Source organism: Corythoichthys intestinalis, chromosome 7 (genome assembly GCF_030265065.1).
Source record: "Corythoichthys intestinalis isolate RoL2023-P3 chromosome 7, ASM3026506v1, whole genome shotgun sequence".
Classification (NCBI taxonomy): domain Eukaryota; kingdom Metazoa; phylum Chordata; class Actinopteri; order Syngnathiformes; family Syngnathidae; genus Corythoichthys; species Corythoichthys intestinalis.
This window is the reverse complement of record NC_080401.1, coordinates 26,555,483-26,574,757: the sequence shown is the minus strand read 5'-3', so window position 1 is coordinate 26,574,757 and position 19,275 is coordinate 26,555,483. Positions and strand designations below refer to the sequence as shown.

Below are 19,275 nucleotides of genomic sequence, written 5' to 3'. Positions count from 1 at the left end.
CCCACAGTGCCAGTCAATCTTATTAGTCCAAAGGTAAGTATTTATAACGTTGGCCCTCAAAGAACTTTTGCTTCTTGTTTCAGGCATATATATTATATTCATATTCATATAAAATCTTACTACAACAATTCAAACTTTGTAAAGCCAACGATGCCCTGAATCTAAGCACAAAAGTTAGTAAAACATAACATTGAAAACACTCAAAAGTCCAAACAATTCAGACAGGCCGACTTTTGCGCGTCTTTTGCAATCAGTGTAATAGACCGCAAGATGGCGCCACCTCCGTACAATTATAAGAAAAATATGAACGTTCTACGGCTTAATATACTGTATAAGTATGAGTGATTGTACTTCAACACCCAGAGCTCCTCGATATTCATGACTGAAATCCCATATCACAGTTAACATGATTTTGCGTTGATTTTTATATTAGTTAACAACTGAAAACAGTACTATCAGATAGCTAAGATGTGACACATGATGTGATGACCCTACATGTTGTTTTAAGTAGCGTTGCGCATGTGATTCCCTTACTGTCTTATCCTCCAAAGTGTTTTCATCCAATCAGAGTGCTGCTACCCTCCTTGAGCCTGTGCGTCTTGGAGGCGCTGTGCTCAGCTGAGCTGCTGAGAGGTGGTCTTTCTTTGAAAGAGTTCAATAAGGTCCACGGACCCTGCACACTTCGCTCATCACGGAAGACACTCAAACAGCGAGTCGGGTCCCAACAGAAAGTATTCAAGTCGTGGAAGGACCCCGAAAGTTTCTGGTAAAAAAAGACACCCGAAGAGTTCGGACGGAGGCGCACCAAAGCTGTACCATGCGCAATTCCTCTTTTGGCTTATTTTTTAACAGGTCTTTTTAAAAACTCAATGGCTGGTTATCAAGACTGACTGTTTTTTTTATTTTTTTTTAACGAGAAGATATTTTCACAGAAGAAATGAGAACCATGTTCGGGTGGTTCTTCTTTGCCTTTTCAGTGGCGCTCTCATTCGGGCAGGACGCGGACACAAAAACCGCAGAAGAGGACATCCCGGAGGGGGCAGCCACGCTCGCATTCGTGTTTGACGTGACCGGCTCCATGTACGACGACCTGGTCCAAGTTATTGAGGGGGCGTCCAAGATTCTGGAGACATCCTTGAGTAGACCGAATCGACCGCTCTACAACTTTGCTCTGGTCCCCTTTCATGACCCAGGTTTGATTAAGACCAATTTCATTCATTTCTTGTTAAATTGAAAGCCATTGATGCCTTAATATTTGCATATAGATAAGTGAGAAATCTGTTAGTTTACTCACAATCAGCCCATTGAGTGACCAAGTTGCTAACGCCACCAGATGAGGTTTGGTGTCTCCACACAGATGTTCACCCTCGTGGTCACTATCATTAGCATTCCGCCAGCTTTCGTGTAGCTTTGCAATATACAGTAGCTTGATCATTATCATCACCAAAGGGTGCTCTATCATCCCGGTCAGCTCGTGACTCCTACACGCAGGTCTTATTTGATATCTTTGAAATTCTCGTTTTTGTCCTCTGAGCGTGGACAACTTTGGCATACTAATAGGACAGTGACAATAATCCCCCCCCCCCCCCCCTTATTATTATCCTTTTTTGTTTGACCTTGACTAATTAGTGCACAGCTTTACGTCACCAGTAACATGCCCTACTAGTTTGCCAAAGTCTGCTGAGGACAGAGTGGACCTTGTGCTATGTACGTAGGCATAAACAGAAGTACGTACGTACGTACATGCATACATACATGCATATGCACAGTGGGGAGAACAAGTATTTGATACACTGCCGATTTTGCTGGTTTTCCCACTTGCAAAGCATGTAGAGGTCTGTAATTTGTATCATAAATTCTCTTCAACTGTGAGGGACGGAATCTAATACAAAAATCCAGAAAATCACGTTGTATGATTTTTAAATAATAAATTTGCATTTAATTGCATGAAATAAGTATTTGATACATCACAAAATCGGACTTAATATTTGGTACAGAAACCTTTGTTTGCTATTACAGATACCAAATGTTTCCTGTAGTCCTTGACAAGGTTTGCACACACTGCAGCAGGGATTTTGGCCCACTCCTCCATGCAGATCTTCTCCAGAGACTTCAGGTTTCGGGGCTGCTGCCGGGCAACACGGACTTTCAGCTCCCTCCATAGATTTTCTATCGGGTTCAGATCTGGTGACTGGCTAGGCCACTCCAGGACCTTAAGATGCTTTTTACGGCGCCACTCTTTAATTGCCTTGGCTGTGTGCTTTGGGTCGTTGTCATGCTGGAAGACCCAGCCACGACCCATCTTCAGGGCTCTCACTGAAGGAAGGAGGTTGTCAGCCAAGATCTGGCGATACATAGCCCCATCCATCCTCCCCTCAATACGGTGCAGTCGTCTTGTACCCTTGGCAAAGAAGCAGCCCCAAAAAATGATGTTTCCTCCTCCATGTTTCACGGTTGGGATGGTGTTATTGGGGTTGTACCGGTACTCATCCTTCTTTTTCCTCCAAACACGACGAGCCGAGTTTAGACCAAAAAGTTCTGTTTTGGTCTCATCCGACCACATGACCTTCTCCCATTGCTCCTCTGGATTATCCAGATGGTCAGTGGCAAACTTCAGACGTGTCTGGACATGCACTGGCTTCAGCAGTGGGACCTTGCGTGCGCTGTAGGATTTGAATCCATGACGGCGTAATGTGTTTCCGATGGTTTTCTTCGAGACTGTTGTTCCAGCTCTCTTCAGGTCATTGACCAGGTCCTGCCGTGTAGTTCTGGGCTGATCCTTCCTCATGATCAGTGATACCCCACGAGGTGAGATCTTGCATGGAGCCCCAGAACGAGGCAGATTGACCGTCAACTTGAACTTCTTCCATTTTCTAATAATCGCTCCAACAGTTGTTACCTTGTCACCAAGCTGCTTGCTTATTTTCCTGTAGCCCATCCCAGCCTTGTGCAGGTCTATTATTTTATCCCTGATAACCTTACACAGCTCTTTGGTCTTGGCCATTGTGGAGAGGTTGGAGTTTGTTTGATTGAGCATGTGAACAGGTGTCTTTTATACAGGTAACAAGTTCAAACAGGTGCAGTTACTTCCGGTAATGAGTGGAGAACAGGAGGGGTTCTTAAAAAAGAACTAAGAGCCGATTTTTTCTAGTTGGTAATGTATCAAAAACTTATTTCATGCAGTTAAATACAAATTTATTATTTAAAAATTATACAATGTGATTTACTGGATTTTCGTATTAGATTTCGTCCCTCACAATTGAGGAGAACTTACATACAGTACATACCAAGGGCGTAGGTTTGCATAGGGACGGTAGGGACATAACACTACCAACTTTTCAGGATGCTCAAATTGTCCCCACCAACTTTTAAGCAACCTTATTTGCATTGTATGTATAATGCCTTCAGTTATATAGGTAATTTAGATTGTCTAGCCATATGTTGTAAGGATAGAAATGACCCTGCCATTATTAAGTGAATTACAGTACTTTCATTATTTCCGACTTATATTGACCCCTTTTCACTTGCTCAATGTGCCAGTCCATTTTTTCCCCTCAAACGCATGTTTGATTGGCTGATGACACCTCCGCCCCCTTCAAAGATGAGGGATATTATAATTTTTTCCCTGCCAGCAGCAGCCACTATAAGTAATGTAAAAAGACGTCAATGTTGTGGAGGTGGGGAACATACCACTAAGTTTGCTACTGAAAGTCCGACATGCACCAGTTAGCATGACATGAATATGTGTGCATTTCTCAAACTCGAGGAGGAAGCTGCTTTGAGAGGAATATTCTCCTGTTTGTTTTCTACTATTAACGTTAAAGGAAGTGATCAAAATCACCAGGAAATGACGCAAAACTGGTTTAGTAAACCAAAATCAACAGGATGTGACCCATAAATGCCCTAAAATCAATCGGAAGTGACCGAAAATTGACAGGAAGTGAACTGTGAATGCCCCAAAAGGATGGTGCTTGTCCACTGTGAGAGACAATGTAAAAAAAAAAAAGATTTTTAGCAATGTATTTGTATTATACTGCTACAAATAAGTATTTGAACACCTGAGAAAATCAATGTCAATATCTGGTACTCTCGCCTTTGTTTACAATTACAAAGGTCAAACGTTTCCTGTAACTTTTCTCCAGGTTTGCATAGACTGCAGCAGGGATTTTGCACCACTGCTCCACACAGATTTTCTCTAGTTCAATCAGGTTTCTGGGCTGTCGCTGAGAAAGATGGAGTTTGAGTTTCCTCCAAAGATTTTGTATTGGCTTCAGGTCTGGAGACTGGTTAGGCCCTCCAGAACCTTGATATGCTTTTTACAAAGTCACTCCTTGTTACTCTGACTGTCTGCTTCGGGCCATTGTCTTGTTTGAAGACCCAGTCACGACCCATTTTCAATGCTCTAACTGAGGGAAGGAGGTAATTCCCCAAAATCTCAGAATACATGGCCCTGGCCAACCTCTCCTTAATACAGTGCAGTCATCCAATCTCATGTGCAGAAAAACAACCTCAAAGCAGGACGCTACCACCCCCATGGTTCACAGTAGGGATGGTGTTCTTGGGATGGTACTCATCATTCTTCTTCCTCCAAAAACTATGACTGGAATTAAGACCAAAAAGTTCCATTTTAAGCTCATATGACCACATGACCTTCTCCCATAACTCCTCTGGATCATCCAAATGGTCACTGGCAAACTTAAAACGGGCCTGGACATGTACGGGTTTAAGCAGGGGAACCTTCCGTGCCATGCACGATTTTTAACCATGACGTGTTAGTCTATTACCAAAAGTAACCTTGGAAATGGTGGTCCCAGCTCCTTTCAGGTCATTGGCCAGCTCCTCCTGTGTAGGTCTTGGCTGATTTCTCACCATTCTTAGGATCATTGAGACCCCACAAGGTAGATCTTGCATGGAGCCCCAGTCCAAGGGAGATTGTCAGTCATGTTTAGCTTCTTCCATTTTCTAATAATTGCTCCAACGGAGGATCCTATATCCCCAAGCTGCTTGGCATTTTCCCCGTAACCCTTTCCAACCTTGTAGAGGTCCACAATTCTGTCTTTGGACAACACTTTGGTGTTGATCATGTTAGTAATTGGAGTCTTCCTGATTGTATGGGGTGGACAGGTGTTTATATGCAGCTAACCGCCTCAAGCAAGTTAAAAAGTCAGACTCAAAGAGTCCACCTCCACTCCACTTACGCATTGGACTTTTTATAGGTGACTAACAAGTCTTCGAGGCTCAAAATTCTAGCTAATAGACAGGTGTTGAAATATTTATTTGCAGCAGTATAGTACAAATAAAGCAAATAAATTGTTAAAAAATCATATATTGTGATTTCTGGATTGTTTTTTTTTTTTTAAAGATTGTCTCTCACGGTAGACGAGCACCTACCATGAAAATTTCAAACCCACCCATCATCTCTAAGTGGGAGAACTCGCAAAATCGCTGGGTGTTCAAATACGTATTTTCCTCACTGTACATACATACATAAACCATACATACGCTGAAAATACATGGCGGTAAACACTTGTTCCGCTCTGAGACCCCAAATTTGGCCAACTTTCAAAATTGTCCGATGTGCATGTGTGATACATCATTGGAAAGCTTAACATCTCAATTTTCCGGGGGAAGAAAAATTTTGAACAGCAGGGCATTTCTAAAAAAAAAACTTTTTTAAACAGCAAAACCCTATCTGGAGTTGAGAGTACGCGAGAGCAGAATTACAGACGCCATGACTTTAATGAGATATTATTGTGTACTTACCTTGTTTCGATCCAAAAACTCCATGTAGCATGTGTCACTGGGTGCCAAGTCATAGCTATGAATGGCCACAGCTGGATTTTTGTGGGATTTTATGGGTGAAACATGGAAATATAACAAGGGTCGCGATGCAGAAATCGCAGACATCAAGGAGTTGTTGAGATTTACTTTTTCATGTATTTACCCTTTTAAACGGTTTTCTTTTTTTTTTTTCAAATTTTCTTTGTTTGGATCGATTATTTATCATCTAACATATCGGAGAACATGCGACAGTAACAATAAAAAATACAATGAAAGTTATGAAGTAGATATCCATGACTTTTTTACAGACACCATTTTTTTCATTGTGACATAATTTGTTTAAAAGTTTAAAATATGTGAGTGAATAATTTTTTTTAAGTAGTTTTTTTTTTTTAAACAAAATATGAAATATCAATTAATGATTCTAAGCTAAAAACGACAGACATTTTGAATAATAAATATAATTAATTACCTTCGTTTTATGGCTGGGTTGAAACAAAAGCGGTATCGCGACCTCTGTAAATGGGGGTTTTCAGGGTAAAACTGACAAATTTAAAACAGTTCGGGGGCTTAATGCGCCATGAATCTGCTATGGCAGCATATAGACATATTGTTCTATCAAACGCAACAGTTGTTTTGGTTTTAAAATACGGTAGTTTCTTTTAAAGAAGAGTGCAACAGCAGAAACTCCTTTTTCAGTCTTTTCTGTGTTTTCCGCCACATATTTGTGTAAATGTATATTTTTTATATTTATATAAAGACAATCACTATTAAGGCAATTACTATTCACATTTTTATTTTTAATGTTACATATTTTATCAAAATATGCATCTCTGCCACATTTTTTACACACTTTGCTCCCACCTGGATGTCACCGGGCTGTCGTGAACATGTGTCCAGGGAGAAGCCCTAGTAGAGTAGGTGTCACGTTCCTGTTTCTCAGAAAACAAATGTGTTTTCAACGGAATCAACAGCAACTCTGTTGATTGTAGCCAAATAAAGTACTCCATTTAGCTGGACAATCAATCAGGTTCTTAAATTAATCTCAAGTTCCTCGTTAATTTAATTGTTTAAATGATCTTCAACAGTATGTTTTGTTTTAAATCAAATGAAATATTGTATGGGAGACATGAGTTTCGTCTTAATGCTTCTAACAGACACTAGTGCATCCAAAGAAATCTGGGAGATTGTCATGTAGTATTGAGCAGTGAAAAAAGGGATTCCTATTCCAGATGTTTGTTTTCCCCAGCTAAATTTCCGCATGTCGCAGATTCTTTTTACGTTCATTTCTGCAATTATTTATTTAGGCAGGCAGCTGTGTTGACTACAATAATTATCTTTTGGGAGAAACTATGCACAGTGTACACAAATGATGAACTAATTATTTCATGACTCTGGGGAAAGGCAAAACCAAAAGATCATTAGAAGATAATAAAAGGAAGCAGCAATAGTAAAATTAGGCTTAATTCTAGGCAACTCTTACCCTCACCAGGAACATTGCAATTACACAATAGCTCTATTGTTGTTGTTGTTGTGTTTGTCTACCATATGACATCTATTTCTTTCTCCGAGCTTTTACGAGGCTTATGTGAATGTGTTCCCCAAAACCTTCAGTGAACTGAAGGATGAACAGCACACCATTCTGCAAGCCAAAGTAGCAGAACATTTCCTAAATGTTCTTCCCCAGCCTCACTGTTGTCCTTCCTCGACCATATATTTTCATTTAGCTTTCTCCCAAATAATCTTTTTGAATTAGAAAACTGTTTATTAGATTTAGATGCCTTTCCCTGCTGACCCAGAATGATAAAACAGTCTCCCCCGTTTGATTTGGCTCCCTTTAAATCAGAGGCCAGAACTGTGACAGAGTAAACATTCAAGTGTGTGTTTGTGTTTCACTCACTCTGTGTTGTGTGCTTTAGTGTGTGTGTGCGTGTGTCAAGCGAGTGTCAAGAGGATGCTTGGATATTTGGTTCAGCCAGGAAACCCCCACAGTCCTCCTGACCTTTCTATCCTGCAGAGAGATATAGCAAAACGATACTTCACAGGTTGTTTTACTGAGGCGCAGTCTCATCCATTTCAAACTGCATGCTCTAATGAATCTGTTGAAAGATACCTCTTTCACTTTCAGTCCTTCGCTACTTTAAAAAAATAGAGTTCAAATTTCTCTATTGTACACATTAGCGCTTTCTTTCTTTATTCTTTCTTTATTCCCATCGATCCCAAGTTGGCCTGTTTGTGTATTCACTCATTCCCAAGCCAGGAAGTGATAAAAACCTGTTGCTACAAAGTCTCTGATGCAGTATTTGCAACTTCTGAATTATAGGTTAACATATTTTGGTGTAAATCAGGGGTGATTGCTCTAAGACTGTAATGAAACTCAGCTTCCCCTAAAGTGTAAAAAAAAAAAGTGATCAAATGTATACTGTTGTGTGTACATGTCACTGATTAAATATGCCCGACAACGCGCTCAACTTTTGTTCAGAATTAGCTTCTTATCACTGGTTACGACGCGGATTGCTTTCACAGTTTTTTAAACAGTGCAGACTGCACTGAGTCTCCAGAGTTAAGATTACATTGTTCCACTACAGCGAAACGAGACGAGTCATTTGCTAAAGGCTAGGTTTATCTGGTCCGTCGGACACTCAGTGTCTCTGGGGGTGTGTGGGCAGTGGGCGGGGCTCGGCCGGCCTGGACTATGCAATTTATCCATGATGATCGGATGATTTGCCAGAGGCTGAATCCCTTTTTGATTGACAGCGAAATGAGCAAAATTAATCATAATAATAATAATAATACATTTTATTTGCACAGCGCTTTTTTCCAATGCTCAAATACGATTTAAAGTAGGAACAGAAAACAGCAAACAATGTGAACAGAAAAAAATAATAAAGAAAATAATTATATGTTAAAAGCTAGTTTAAAAAGGTGAGTTTTTAACAGTTTTTTGAATGTGGGAAGGTCTTTACAGGTACGGATGGGTTTAGGGAGCGAGTTCCAAAGGGAGGGGGCAGCAACAGAGTAGGCTCTGTCCCCCCCATGTTCGGTGTGTTCTTTGTTGGGGCGGTGCAAGGATGTTGCCATTAGAAGAGCGGAGGTGACGGGAGGGGGTGTGGGGACAGAGAAGGTCTGTGAGGTAGGGAGGGGCCAAGTTATTGAGTGCTTTGTAAGTGATAAGGAGGATTTTGAACTGAATTCTGTATGAAATAGGAAGCCAGTGCAGTTTATGGAGGACGGGGGCAATGTGGTTCCTATAGGGGGTCCGGGTGAGAAGGCGTGCAGCGGAGTTTTGGATATATTGTAGTTTATTGATGAGTTTGGATGGAGAACCGAAAAGAATGCTGTTACAGTAGTCAAGTCTGGAGGAGATGAAGGCATGGATGAGGGTTTCAGCAGCAGAAAAGGTGAGGGAGGGGCGAAGACGGGCTATGTTCTTGAGGTGGAAGAAGGCAGTTCTGGTGATGTGGTTGACGTGCTGGTTGAATCTTAGTTTATGGTAAAAAATGATACCTAGGTTGCGGGAATGTGATGAGAGAGGCAGGGTGCAGTTGTTGATGGTGACGGAAAAGTGACTGTCTGTGATGAGAGCTGCAGGGGTCGAATGGTAAATGGTGTTACACTTACTATATAGCGCTTTTCCACCTTTCAAGGCGCTCAAAGCGCTTTACACTATCTCACCATCCACCTACTGGTGACGCAGCACCAGGAAGATGATTATGTCTGATTTGTTACTGTTGAGTTGAAGATAGTTTTCTTGCATCCAGGAATTAATTTCACTGAGGCAGTTGTGAAGTGTGGATTTGGTGCTGTGCGAGATTTGTTTTGTGGATATGTAAATTTGGATGTCGTCAGCGTTACAGTGAAATTGGAGTCCATGTTTGCGGATGATTTGGCCAAGGGGGAGGATGTAAAAATGAAGAGGAGGGGACCAAGAACTGAACCTTGGGGGACACCTTGTGGTAGGGGAACAGGAGGGGATGTGCACTGATTGATGGCGATGAATTGTTGTCGGTCGGTGAGGTAGGAGCGGAATCAGGAAAGTGTGGTGCTAGTGATGTGTAAAGATTCTAGTCGGGAGAGCAGGATGGTATGGTTGATAGTATCGAAGGCAGCAGTGAGGTTCAGGAGGATGAGGATAGTGAGTTGTCCGGAGTCCATAGAGAGGAAAATATCGTTGGTTATTTTGAGAAGGGCTGCTTCGGTGCTGTGCTGTGAGCGGAAGCCAGACTGAAAAAAAAAAGCGCTCTGCACTTTCCACCGTCACAACGCACTCACAGGCAGACACACTTTGAGCTTCCCCTCATGGAAGGACTAGCATCTAGCATACCTGTCAACCCGAGGCCGTTGGCAATCTAACAAATAGTGACGTATGCCGTTACAAGTTGGTGACTAATCTTACAACGTTGTATATAGCGTGCAATATGAAACAAAAATAAAACTCAATTTTTAAAATAATATGAATTTATTGGTAATATTTTAACATATGACCTGGTGCAATCAAAGAACAATCAATTTCAATTGCTTCAGCTACATCATGATTACTAAAATTTAACAGTGACTTGTGTTATAGTTGTATGTAGAACTTTTTCTATCATGTTTCAATGGCTGCACTTCAGCCCGCAATTCAGTTTGACTTGAAAGTAGTTCGTTAGTGTGTCCAATTATAAATTAAAAAGGTCAATTGATAAAATTAACTTACTGATGCAATCTTTGAGTCAGGGAACAATTCTTGTGCTAATTCTGAGAAGTGATCAGCAATAGTTGCAGGCAAATTGTGTTCGGGAACAAATTGGCAGAATAAAATCTCTGCTTTCGTCACTTTTAATTCTGCAGACTTCATTTTTATGACCAGTGCTGTTAAACTTACTTTTAGAAATTACAGTTACAAATTACTTCTCCCAAAAAGTAATTGAGTTAGTAATTGTTACCTGAATGTAAGCGTAATTAGTTACTTGGCAAAGTAACTGGTGTTACCTTTTATGTTATTTTTCATTTTAAAAAATTAAAAAACATAGTAACCTTTGCTATGTTTGGAAATCGTTTAATGTTGTGAATGAACTGTTAAAGTTGTTAAAATTGCTACCGTTTTTGCATAGTTCCCTTCTCTCTACTTTTGACATGTTAAAGTTTTAAAACTGTTTCATCATTTAAAGATAGATTCAAGTCAAACTTTTGCTGATTTAGGAGTATTTTAGATAAAAAGTTACTTAGGTTCGCTAGGAAGGTTCACTACAACAGAGCCTTTCTGAGAAGTCTACTGCTTCAAAATGGCCACTGTTTATTAACGCCGCCATCTGTCATTTCGCATGTAGTTCTATAAGCGTGCGATATCTAGGTGTAGATTGTAGGCTGTCGGCTACAGTCAGGAAATATTGGAGCCACCTAGCCTAGCATCGCGTTTGCTACAGCGTCTCTCAGTGTCTCTGACTTTTCTCGCGTCATTCAACCAATGTAGTAATGCATCGTAACATACATTGTCTTGTTTGCCGAAATGGTGACAAAGTCCGAAAGGAGAAAAAAAAACGTAATGCACGAAAAACGTACAGATTTTGAACGCAGACATTTAAAAATCAGTGCTCACTTGTACAAATTACGCAGAAACCGTACAATTCGACAGGTATGATCTAGACATGTGCCAATTACTGGTTTCAAGGTATACCGTGGCATGAAAACGTCAAGGTTTCAAAACCGCAAAAATTTTCCGTCAAACCGTCCCCAAGGTATTAGCTATTTTTATGTCCCCAAAATGCATGGAGAAATCCCTCACTTGCAGCTGCAAGGCTCAACCCTCCCCCACCTGTTGTTGCTCAGTGTCAGTGAGTAAGCTGTGCTACACAATGGCTGGATGAGGTGAAACTCCTGAATTTTTTCCCCCAGCAAAGAAAATAAAATCGCTGGTATGGGAATACTTCGGCTACAGAAAAGTTACAGATGGCCGTGGTTTCGAGGAGGAGGGCCAACTGACATGTAAAACATATTTGCGGAGGGTGGCTGCCGAGGAGGCGATACCTCCTCGGCAGCCACCCTGCGCAAATATGTTTTTGCATTTATACAAAATTAAAGGTTAGTAAACACTGTCATGCATTTATTTTAATTTTATTTAGAATACTTATATATTAGGGCTGTCAAACGATTAAAATTTTTAAACGAGTTAATCACAGCTTAAAAATTAATTAATCGTAATTAATCGTAATTAATCGCAATGTAAACCATCTCTAAAATATGCCATATTTTTCTGTAGATTATTGTTGGAATGGAAAGATACGACACAAGACGGATATATACATATAACATACTGTACATAAGTACTGTATTTGTTTATTATAACAATAAATCCACAAATGGCATTATTAAAATTCTTTCTGTTAAAGTGATCCACGGATAGAAAGACTTGTACTTCTTAAAAGATAAATGTTATAGTAATTTTATATTAAAACCCCTCTTGCTGTTTTCGTTTTGATAAAATTTGTAAAATTTTCAATCAAAAGTAGAGTTAATATAATAATAATAATAAGAAGAATAAAAATAACAATAATAATAGAGTGACCAAAGTCACCAAGGATTTACGTAAGTTTTACATGTATTTTGCATAGCTATTTTGATATGAAATGCCAGTTCATCTTGCATTGTTGTGTAACTGTGTGAGAATAGGGCCTCATTACTATAGAATCAAGTGCTTTTCTTTTTGTGAACATTTTTTTTTTTTTTTTGAGAGATAGGAATATTATTTTTGTTGTGCTTTCATTAAACGATACTTATGTTTGTTGTGAAGAGTTGCCGAAGCTTATGCCAATATACGGCGCGGTCCAAAGAACGCCTGTGTCCACTCGCCTTTATAACATATATATCTCTGTACATAGCTTACCCAAAATACAACAAGAGACACATAATTGCCACTAAAAGAAAGAAAACCTATCGAAATATGTGTGGAGCACATAGCACAATGCGACAGCATAAACGTCTCACAACGACTAATTCTCCCACGTTTAGAGGGAATAACATTTGTATGGAACGGCACTGCCCCCAAGCGGCCGGTGGCATTCTCTTCATTCTTAATGTCCATAAACGGCGTCATTCTAATCTGTTTGAGGCAATGTGTGAGCGGATCATTCACTGCATGCGTTAATTGCGTCAAATATTTTAACGTGATTAATTCAAAAAATTAATTAACGCCCGTTAATGCGATAATTTTGACAGCCCTATAATATATATATATTTTTAAACCCAGATATGTCGAATTAACACATTTTAGAGCTGTAATCGAAATACCGTGATACAGTGAAACAGTGATATTTTGGCTTAAGGTTATCATACTATCAGAATACCATACCGGCACATCTCTACTAGCATCCGCAACTGGTGTAAACCCTGCGACAGATTGTTGCCTACTTTGTTATTGCTCTTTAAACATCTTAAACCTATTTTGTTTTGTTTTAGATACTTGTGACAGTTACATAGATCCCATAAAACTGCAATTGGCCTTTAACTTGCTTTTGTTTCCCATTTTCAAGATGCAAATATTATGTTACTTCTATGCAAATACTTTGCCTGTCCCCATCAAGTAAGTCAATTCTTTGTGAGGCACCTTTCTGCCAAATGTGTGTCGTTGAAAAGTCCAGTCTGAATCCGTGTCATTTCTTTGGTTATCTGCATGCATCGAAATACTCTTATGCTCAATAAAATTCACAAATATGTGTGCTGCTTCCTATATATTTTAAATGAATGAAAGAATGAATGAATGAATGAATGAATGAATGAATGAATGAATGAATGAATGAATGAATGAATGAATGAATGAATGAATCTGGAAAGGTTCTGCCAAGTAGATGACCTGCCCGGACTGGCTCTGCCATCTCTCTTCAGTTTGAGGACTATTGAATCTTGAAGTGTGGAACAATGAAATGATGGTGTAGCACAGGGGTGAGCAAACTATTCCACAAAGGGCCACAGTGGGTGCGGGTTTTCGTTGTAACCTATCAAGAGGAAACCTTTTCGCCAATCTGGTGTCATACAAGTGCAATCAGTTGATTTCAATCAGGTACAACTTTTTTCCCCGGACCTATTATTGGTTAAACTGCCTGTGCTTGATCAGTTGTAACAAAGACCAGGACCCACTGCGGCCCTTGAGGACCGGTTTGCCCAGCCCTGGTGTAGCACATCAAAGGTCCTCATCTCAAACTTCTCCTTGTTGGTGTTTATTGTCAATCATCCCCCTTTATCTTTGTGCTCTTCATTTTAGAGTGGGCGTTTCTGTCTGAAGTGCCCCGCCTATGTAAGATTACAAGGAACCTGTTTTTCACAGTCAATTCACAGTCAATGATGCTATTAGACAGGAATGTAAAAAGATAGGTGAGGATCGTTAAGAGAACAGATGAGTGTGGCTAATTAGAATCAGTGCGTTCATCCTGGTACACCATATTTGAATTGGCTTACATTTGGGCTGGGCGCAACCACACTTTAGGCCTTTGGGCGCTCTCAACACAGTAGCCTTCCACTCCATTTAGCTTTGTAATTAGTGCTCAATGGTTTTCCCGCTATTATTTAAGAAGTCATCACATACCAAAGGCCTACAGGAACACGTGCTAAGAGAAAAGTTATGAGGAATTTATACTGTAGAAGTCAATTAAAATGCCCTGCATGATATAGCATCATTTTGCTCCTGCTGTGATGGCAACATAAAAGCTGGTGACGTCACCCATAGAGTCTGGCTCCTCCCCTTTGAATCTCACTTTTTCTGGTCAGGACGCCACCTAGACAGGCGCCAAGTTTCCCTCTCGCATTTGTGAAGCCCATATTTGGGGTATTTGGGCTGTACGCGTTTTTCTACGTCAGTGTATGGTGTCAGTGTGGTATTGCACGTCAGTGTAACCCGAAAGGGATAGATTCTGACTTCAGGCAAGGCAAGGCAAATTTATTTGAATAGCACAATTCAACACAAGGCAATTCAAAGTGCTTTACATCACAGGAAGATCATGAAAATAACATTCAATCAAAAGAAAGTTAAAACAAAAACAATCAAAACAGAAACCAAAATTATACACAAAAATCGCATTAAAACGAGTATAATTAACAAAAATACATAATATAAGACGGTGTTTTTTGCATTGAAATAAGACTGAAAAAGTGGGGGTCGTCTTTTATTCGCGGTCTAGACATTATACCCATTCACGACGCTAGATGGCGCCAGATATCATTGAAGCGATGTTCTGTCATGACAGATCTCAGCTACTCTCAAGTTTAACCAGTTTGCATTATTTTATTGCAATGTTTTCCTTATTCAGATTTGTTTCAAGACTACAGTTACAGTTAGACTTCACTTTGATGGTTAATGCAGTTATTGCAATTTTGTTGTTTTATCACAATTTATTTATATTTCAAAAACCCGAAGCCATTCATTTACGAATGTGATTGCACTTTAGTTTACATATTTAAATGTTCAGAAAATTAAAATTAAAATTTGAATGAGGCAAAATATCATGCTTTTTTTTCTCAAATATATTGTTATAATCATTTGTTTCGGATGTACTGTAATTATTTTCTGTATAAAAATTAATTTGTTGTTCAAAAAGTCTTTTTTCAAACTTGAGTCCGGAAAAAGAGGGGTCGTCTTATAATCTGGGCCGTCTTATATTCGGGCTAATACGGTATATAATAATTGAAGGCAAATTTATTCGTACATTAAGATCATGAAAATCACATTAAATCAAAAGAAAGTTAAAACAAAAACAGGCAAAACAAACATTAAAATTATACATAAAAATCACATTAAAAAACGAATATAATTTTAAAAAAAAAAGTAATAATTGAAATCAGTAGTGGAAATAAAGCAGAAAATGAATAAAAAGCAAATAGCTTATATAGACAATTATGGACATGCTGTAATAAACAAAAGTGTTTTTAGCCCTGATTTAAAGGAGCTAACAGTTTGAGCGCACTACAGACCTTCATTCAGGTCATTTGTTCCAGAGGTGAAGAGAATAATAACTAAATGCTGCCTCACCCTGCTTGGTTCTTGTTCGTGGAAAATACAGGAAACCGGTTTCAGACGACCTCAGGGGTCTAGATGTTTCATAGGGATCCAACAAATCAAACATGTATTTTGGTCCAAGGCCATTAAGTGTTTTCTAGACGAGCAGTAGTATTTTATAGTGTATCCTTTGACTCACTGGAAGCCAGTGTAACGATTTCAAAACCGGTGTAATGTGGTCCTATTTCCTTATATTTGTAGGGACTCTGGCAGCAGTATTCTGTACTAGCTGTAGCTTTATGACTGATTTTCTATCAAGACCTGTAAATATACCGTTGCAATAGTCCAATCTACTGAAAATGAATGCATACAAAAGTTTTTCGATGTCATGTTGAGTCAGAAGCTAATTAATTCTGGCTATGTTTTTAGGTGTTAGAATAGCCTTTTCAAGAAGAAGCCAGCATGCCCAAGCCATAGTATGACTTCCACTGACTTGCACCGTATGTTTGAGAATACATCCCTTCTTTATCTTTGCTTTAGCAGCGGTTTTTCTTTCATTTTCTCAACTTTGCAATCGCTAGTTCTTCGCTCATAGAGAATGGTATTGTTTTCACGATTTTCAAACTGCTAATTATTGTAAATGTAGTCTTTACAGACAAAACCTGAACCTAAGCATCAACAATCAGTGCTATTTCTGGGGGCGGGGGTGTTCACTAATCAATATAATTGAACAAAAAATAAACCGTGTCAAGTCTAAAAGTCAGTCAAAAATGGTTTGATTCCAATGAAAAAAATGTGCTTTCTTCTAAGTTGTCTAGCAGAGCCAGATGTAGATACTGGGCAATAAGAGGCAAAATGTTGATTTATTGTCCCATATTAAACTTTTGACATTAAACCAGAACGTAAAAATAATGGAGTTGGCCTCACTCTTACAACACCTGGAAGAGAGAGTACTCCAAACGCGTGACCCATTTTAGAAACAACAGTTAAATCCTTGTATCACTTCTATATTCGCCATTAAAATCCCAACTGGTGTGTAAGGCTTAAGTACCCATCTTTGATCTATTTAATTTGACTTTCAATGTAAGTTTAAAAATGGCAATTTTGCAGTGTTCAGACTATTCATCTCCCACTGACTCGTGCACATCAGATGCCCCCCCCACCCAAAAAAAAAAAAAACCAAAGGAAAAAAAAAAAAAAAACGACTCAGAATCAGCCCAGGGGATCGGCCCCTTGCACTTAGCGAAGAAAAAAAAAAGTGTCTCTAAGTATTGCAGTATATCACAACACCTGAAAATGTTATGCATTAATTGAATATGTATACTGTATTTGTATGGCTTGGTGTGGCTCAGCAACAGCTTGAGATACTTTGGTTAGAAAATTTAAAGAATGCAAATGCACAAATGCAGGGTAATTATATTTTGGTAACTAATGTACCATGAACTGTTTGTTGACGTTTCATTAGATGTCAGAATCGAATTGACCTCTAACCAATGATTGTGTCAATTGATTTGTCTGAGACATGTTTTGCCTTGGGACTAGATATGACAAACCTGACTGCTGTCTGACTCTCACCATGTGTCCACAGCCTAACCAGCCACTCAGTCAATTTGTCAAGGGTGCCCCCCACCCCAGCCTCTGCTATAAACCCCCCAAAGAGCACTGTTGAAATCCATAAAAAGGGCTCCATGGTCCTTTGCCAGCTACAGTTAAGCATTGTTCTGTGAATAACTAAGTCAGCATCTTACTGCAGCATTTTATCACCCACAGTAATGTAGCATCTGCCTTAAAACTTTAACTTATTTATAAGGCTGTCAAACGATTGAAATTTTTAATCGAGTTAATTAAAGCTTAAAAATTAATTAATCGTAATTAATCGCAATTCAAACCATCTATAAAATATGCCATATTTTTCTGTAAATTATTGTTGAAATGGAAAGATAAGACACAACACGGATATATACATTCAACATACGGTACATAAGTACTGTATTTGTTTATTATAACAGTAAATCAACAAGATGGCATTAACATTATTAACATTCTGTTAAAGCGATCCATGGATAGAAAGACTTGTAGTTCTTAAAAGATAAATGTTAGTACAAGTTATAGAAATTTTATATTAACTCCTCTTAATGTTTTCGTTTTAATAAAATTAGTAAAATTTTCAATCAAAAAATAAACTAGTAGCTCGCCATAGTTGATGTCAATAATTACACAATTCTCATTGTGCTGAAACCCATAAAATCAGTCGCAGCCAAGCGCCAGCAGAGGGTGACAAAACATTAAAAAAACACAAGTAACAAGTGGACATTACACTGTGCTGTCATTTTAATCTGTTTGAGCGGGGCATGTGCGTCAAATATTTTAACGTGATTAATCTAAAAAATTAATTACCGTCCGTTAACGCGATAATTTTGACAGCCTTACTTATTTATTGTAGAGAAAATTTAGTACTGGTAAATACTTTCATCAATTTAACATTTCCTCAACAACAACAACAACAAAAAAACATTTGTAGGAATACAGTATGTTGCTTCTTGCAACCTAACTATCTCCCTAGTTGTATTAAAACATTTCATCTTACACAGTAAAACTTGATGCATTGTCCAATTTACATCTGCCTTGCAGGTTTAGTGCTGTTGAAAACGCTTTTTTCACTTTAGACTTTTTGCACCACATCTCCAACTGTGTGGTGTTGAAGCATGCGAAAAGGTGGCCTGATTGACAAGAATGTCTGCATGTTTTATAATACATGCGTCAAGAGGATGCAACACAGGCTGGAGGAGTTACAGCTTCCAAGGGTGAAGGTCAGCCTGTCTGTGCCCCCTATTCCATGCTTCAGTGATGTGCTGGTGAGAAGTCATGTATCATGACGTCGCCGCTCCATGGCTGAGTGGGAAACACAACTTTTTATCACTGTTTGCCAAAACAGCATGTGCATTTACTATATCACATATGCACATTTTTGTAAGCATACTTCTATTCCTTTCTACAATTATTGATTTATTTATTGCATATATCCAAAGTACATCCACAGAGTTTATTAAATATATATTCCGTCTTTACCATTTGAGTAATACAGATAGACACAAAAAAAAAAAAAAAAAAAAAGACAATAATGATCAGAAAGACTAGTACTATACAATAGCTCTTTTTTTACAACACATCCCAACATTGCTCTTGTAAGATCTCGAACACAGTCTGAAAATCTCTAATAAGCATCTCCGTGTGTGGTCTTCAGTGCTAATCTGGTACAACTTAGGTTTCTTTGTAAGTTTTAGCATGCATAATTACAATTTGCCTTTTAAAACAAACAAGACACTTTATACCATATTACATTCAGTCACTGTTGAATAGACTCGTTATAAAGTGCTCAGTCATGAGATTCGCAGATTTGTGGTTGCATGTTGCCACTTAGTGTAGAGACTACTTAACTTAAATGAAGCAATTTGGGCAATTAAGGGAATCAAATGATTCATAGAATCATGCCCCAGCATAGCTCAGGCTTAGTCACATAATTTCTGTTT

The 19,275-nt window shown here is 38.9% G+C and overlaps 1 protein-coding gene across 4 annotated transcripts in view; it reads left to right on the top strand.

Moving 5' to 3' along the window:
• The first annotated feature begins 657 nt into the window (after positions 1–657).
• Positions 658–19,275, top strand: part of hmcn1 (hemicentin 1) — a 166,708-nt gene continuing 148,090 nt past the window's right edge. For all 4 annotated transcript variants that reach the window (XR_009063824.1, XM_057840740.1, XM_057840739.1 and 1 more), the window contains exon 1: positions 658–1,193. Coding sequence is in view for 3 of the 4 variants with exons in the window: in XM_057840740.1 (XP_057696723.1) it covers positions 938–1,193 (256 nt within the window). In the remaining variant the exon portion in view is untranslated. The remainder of the gene's footprint in view (positions 1,194–19,275) is intronic.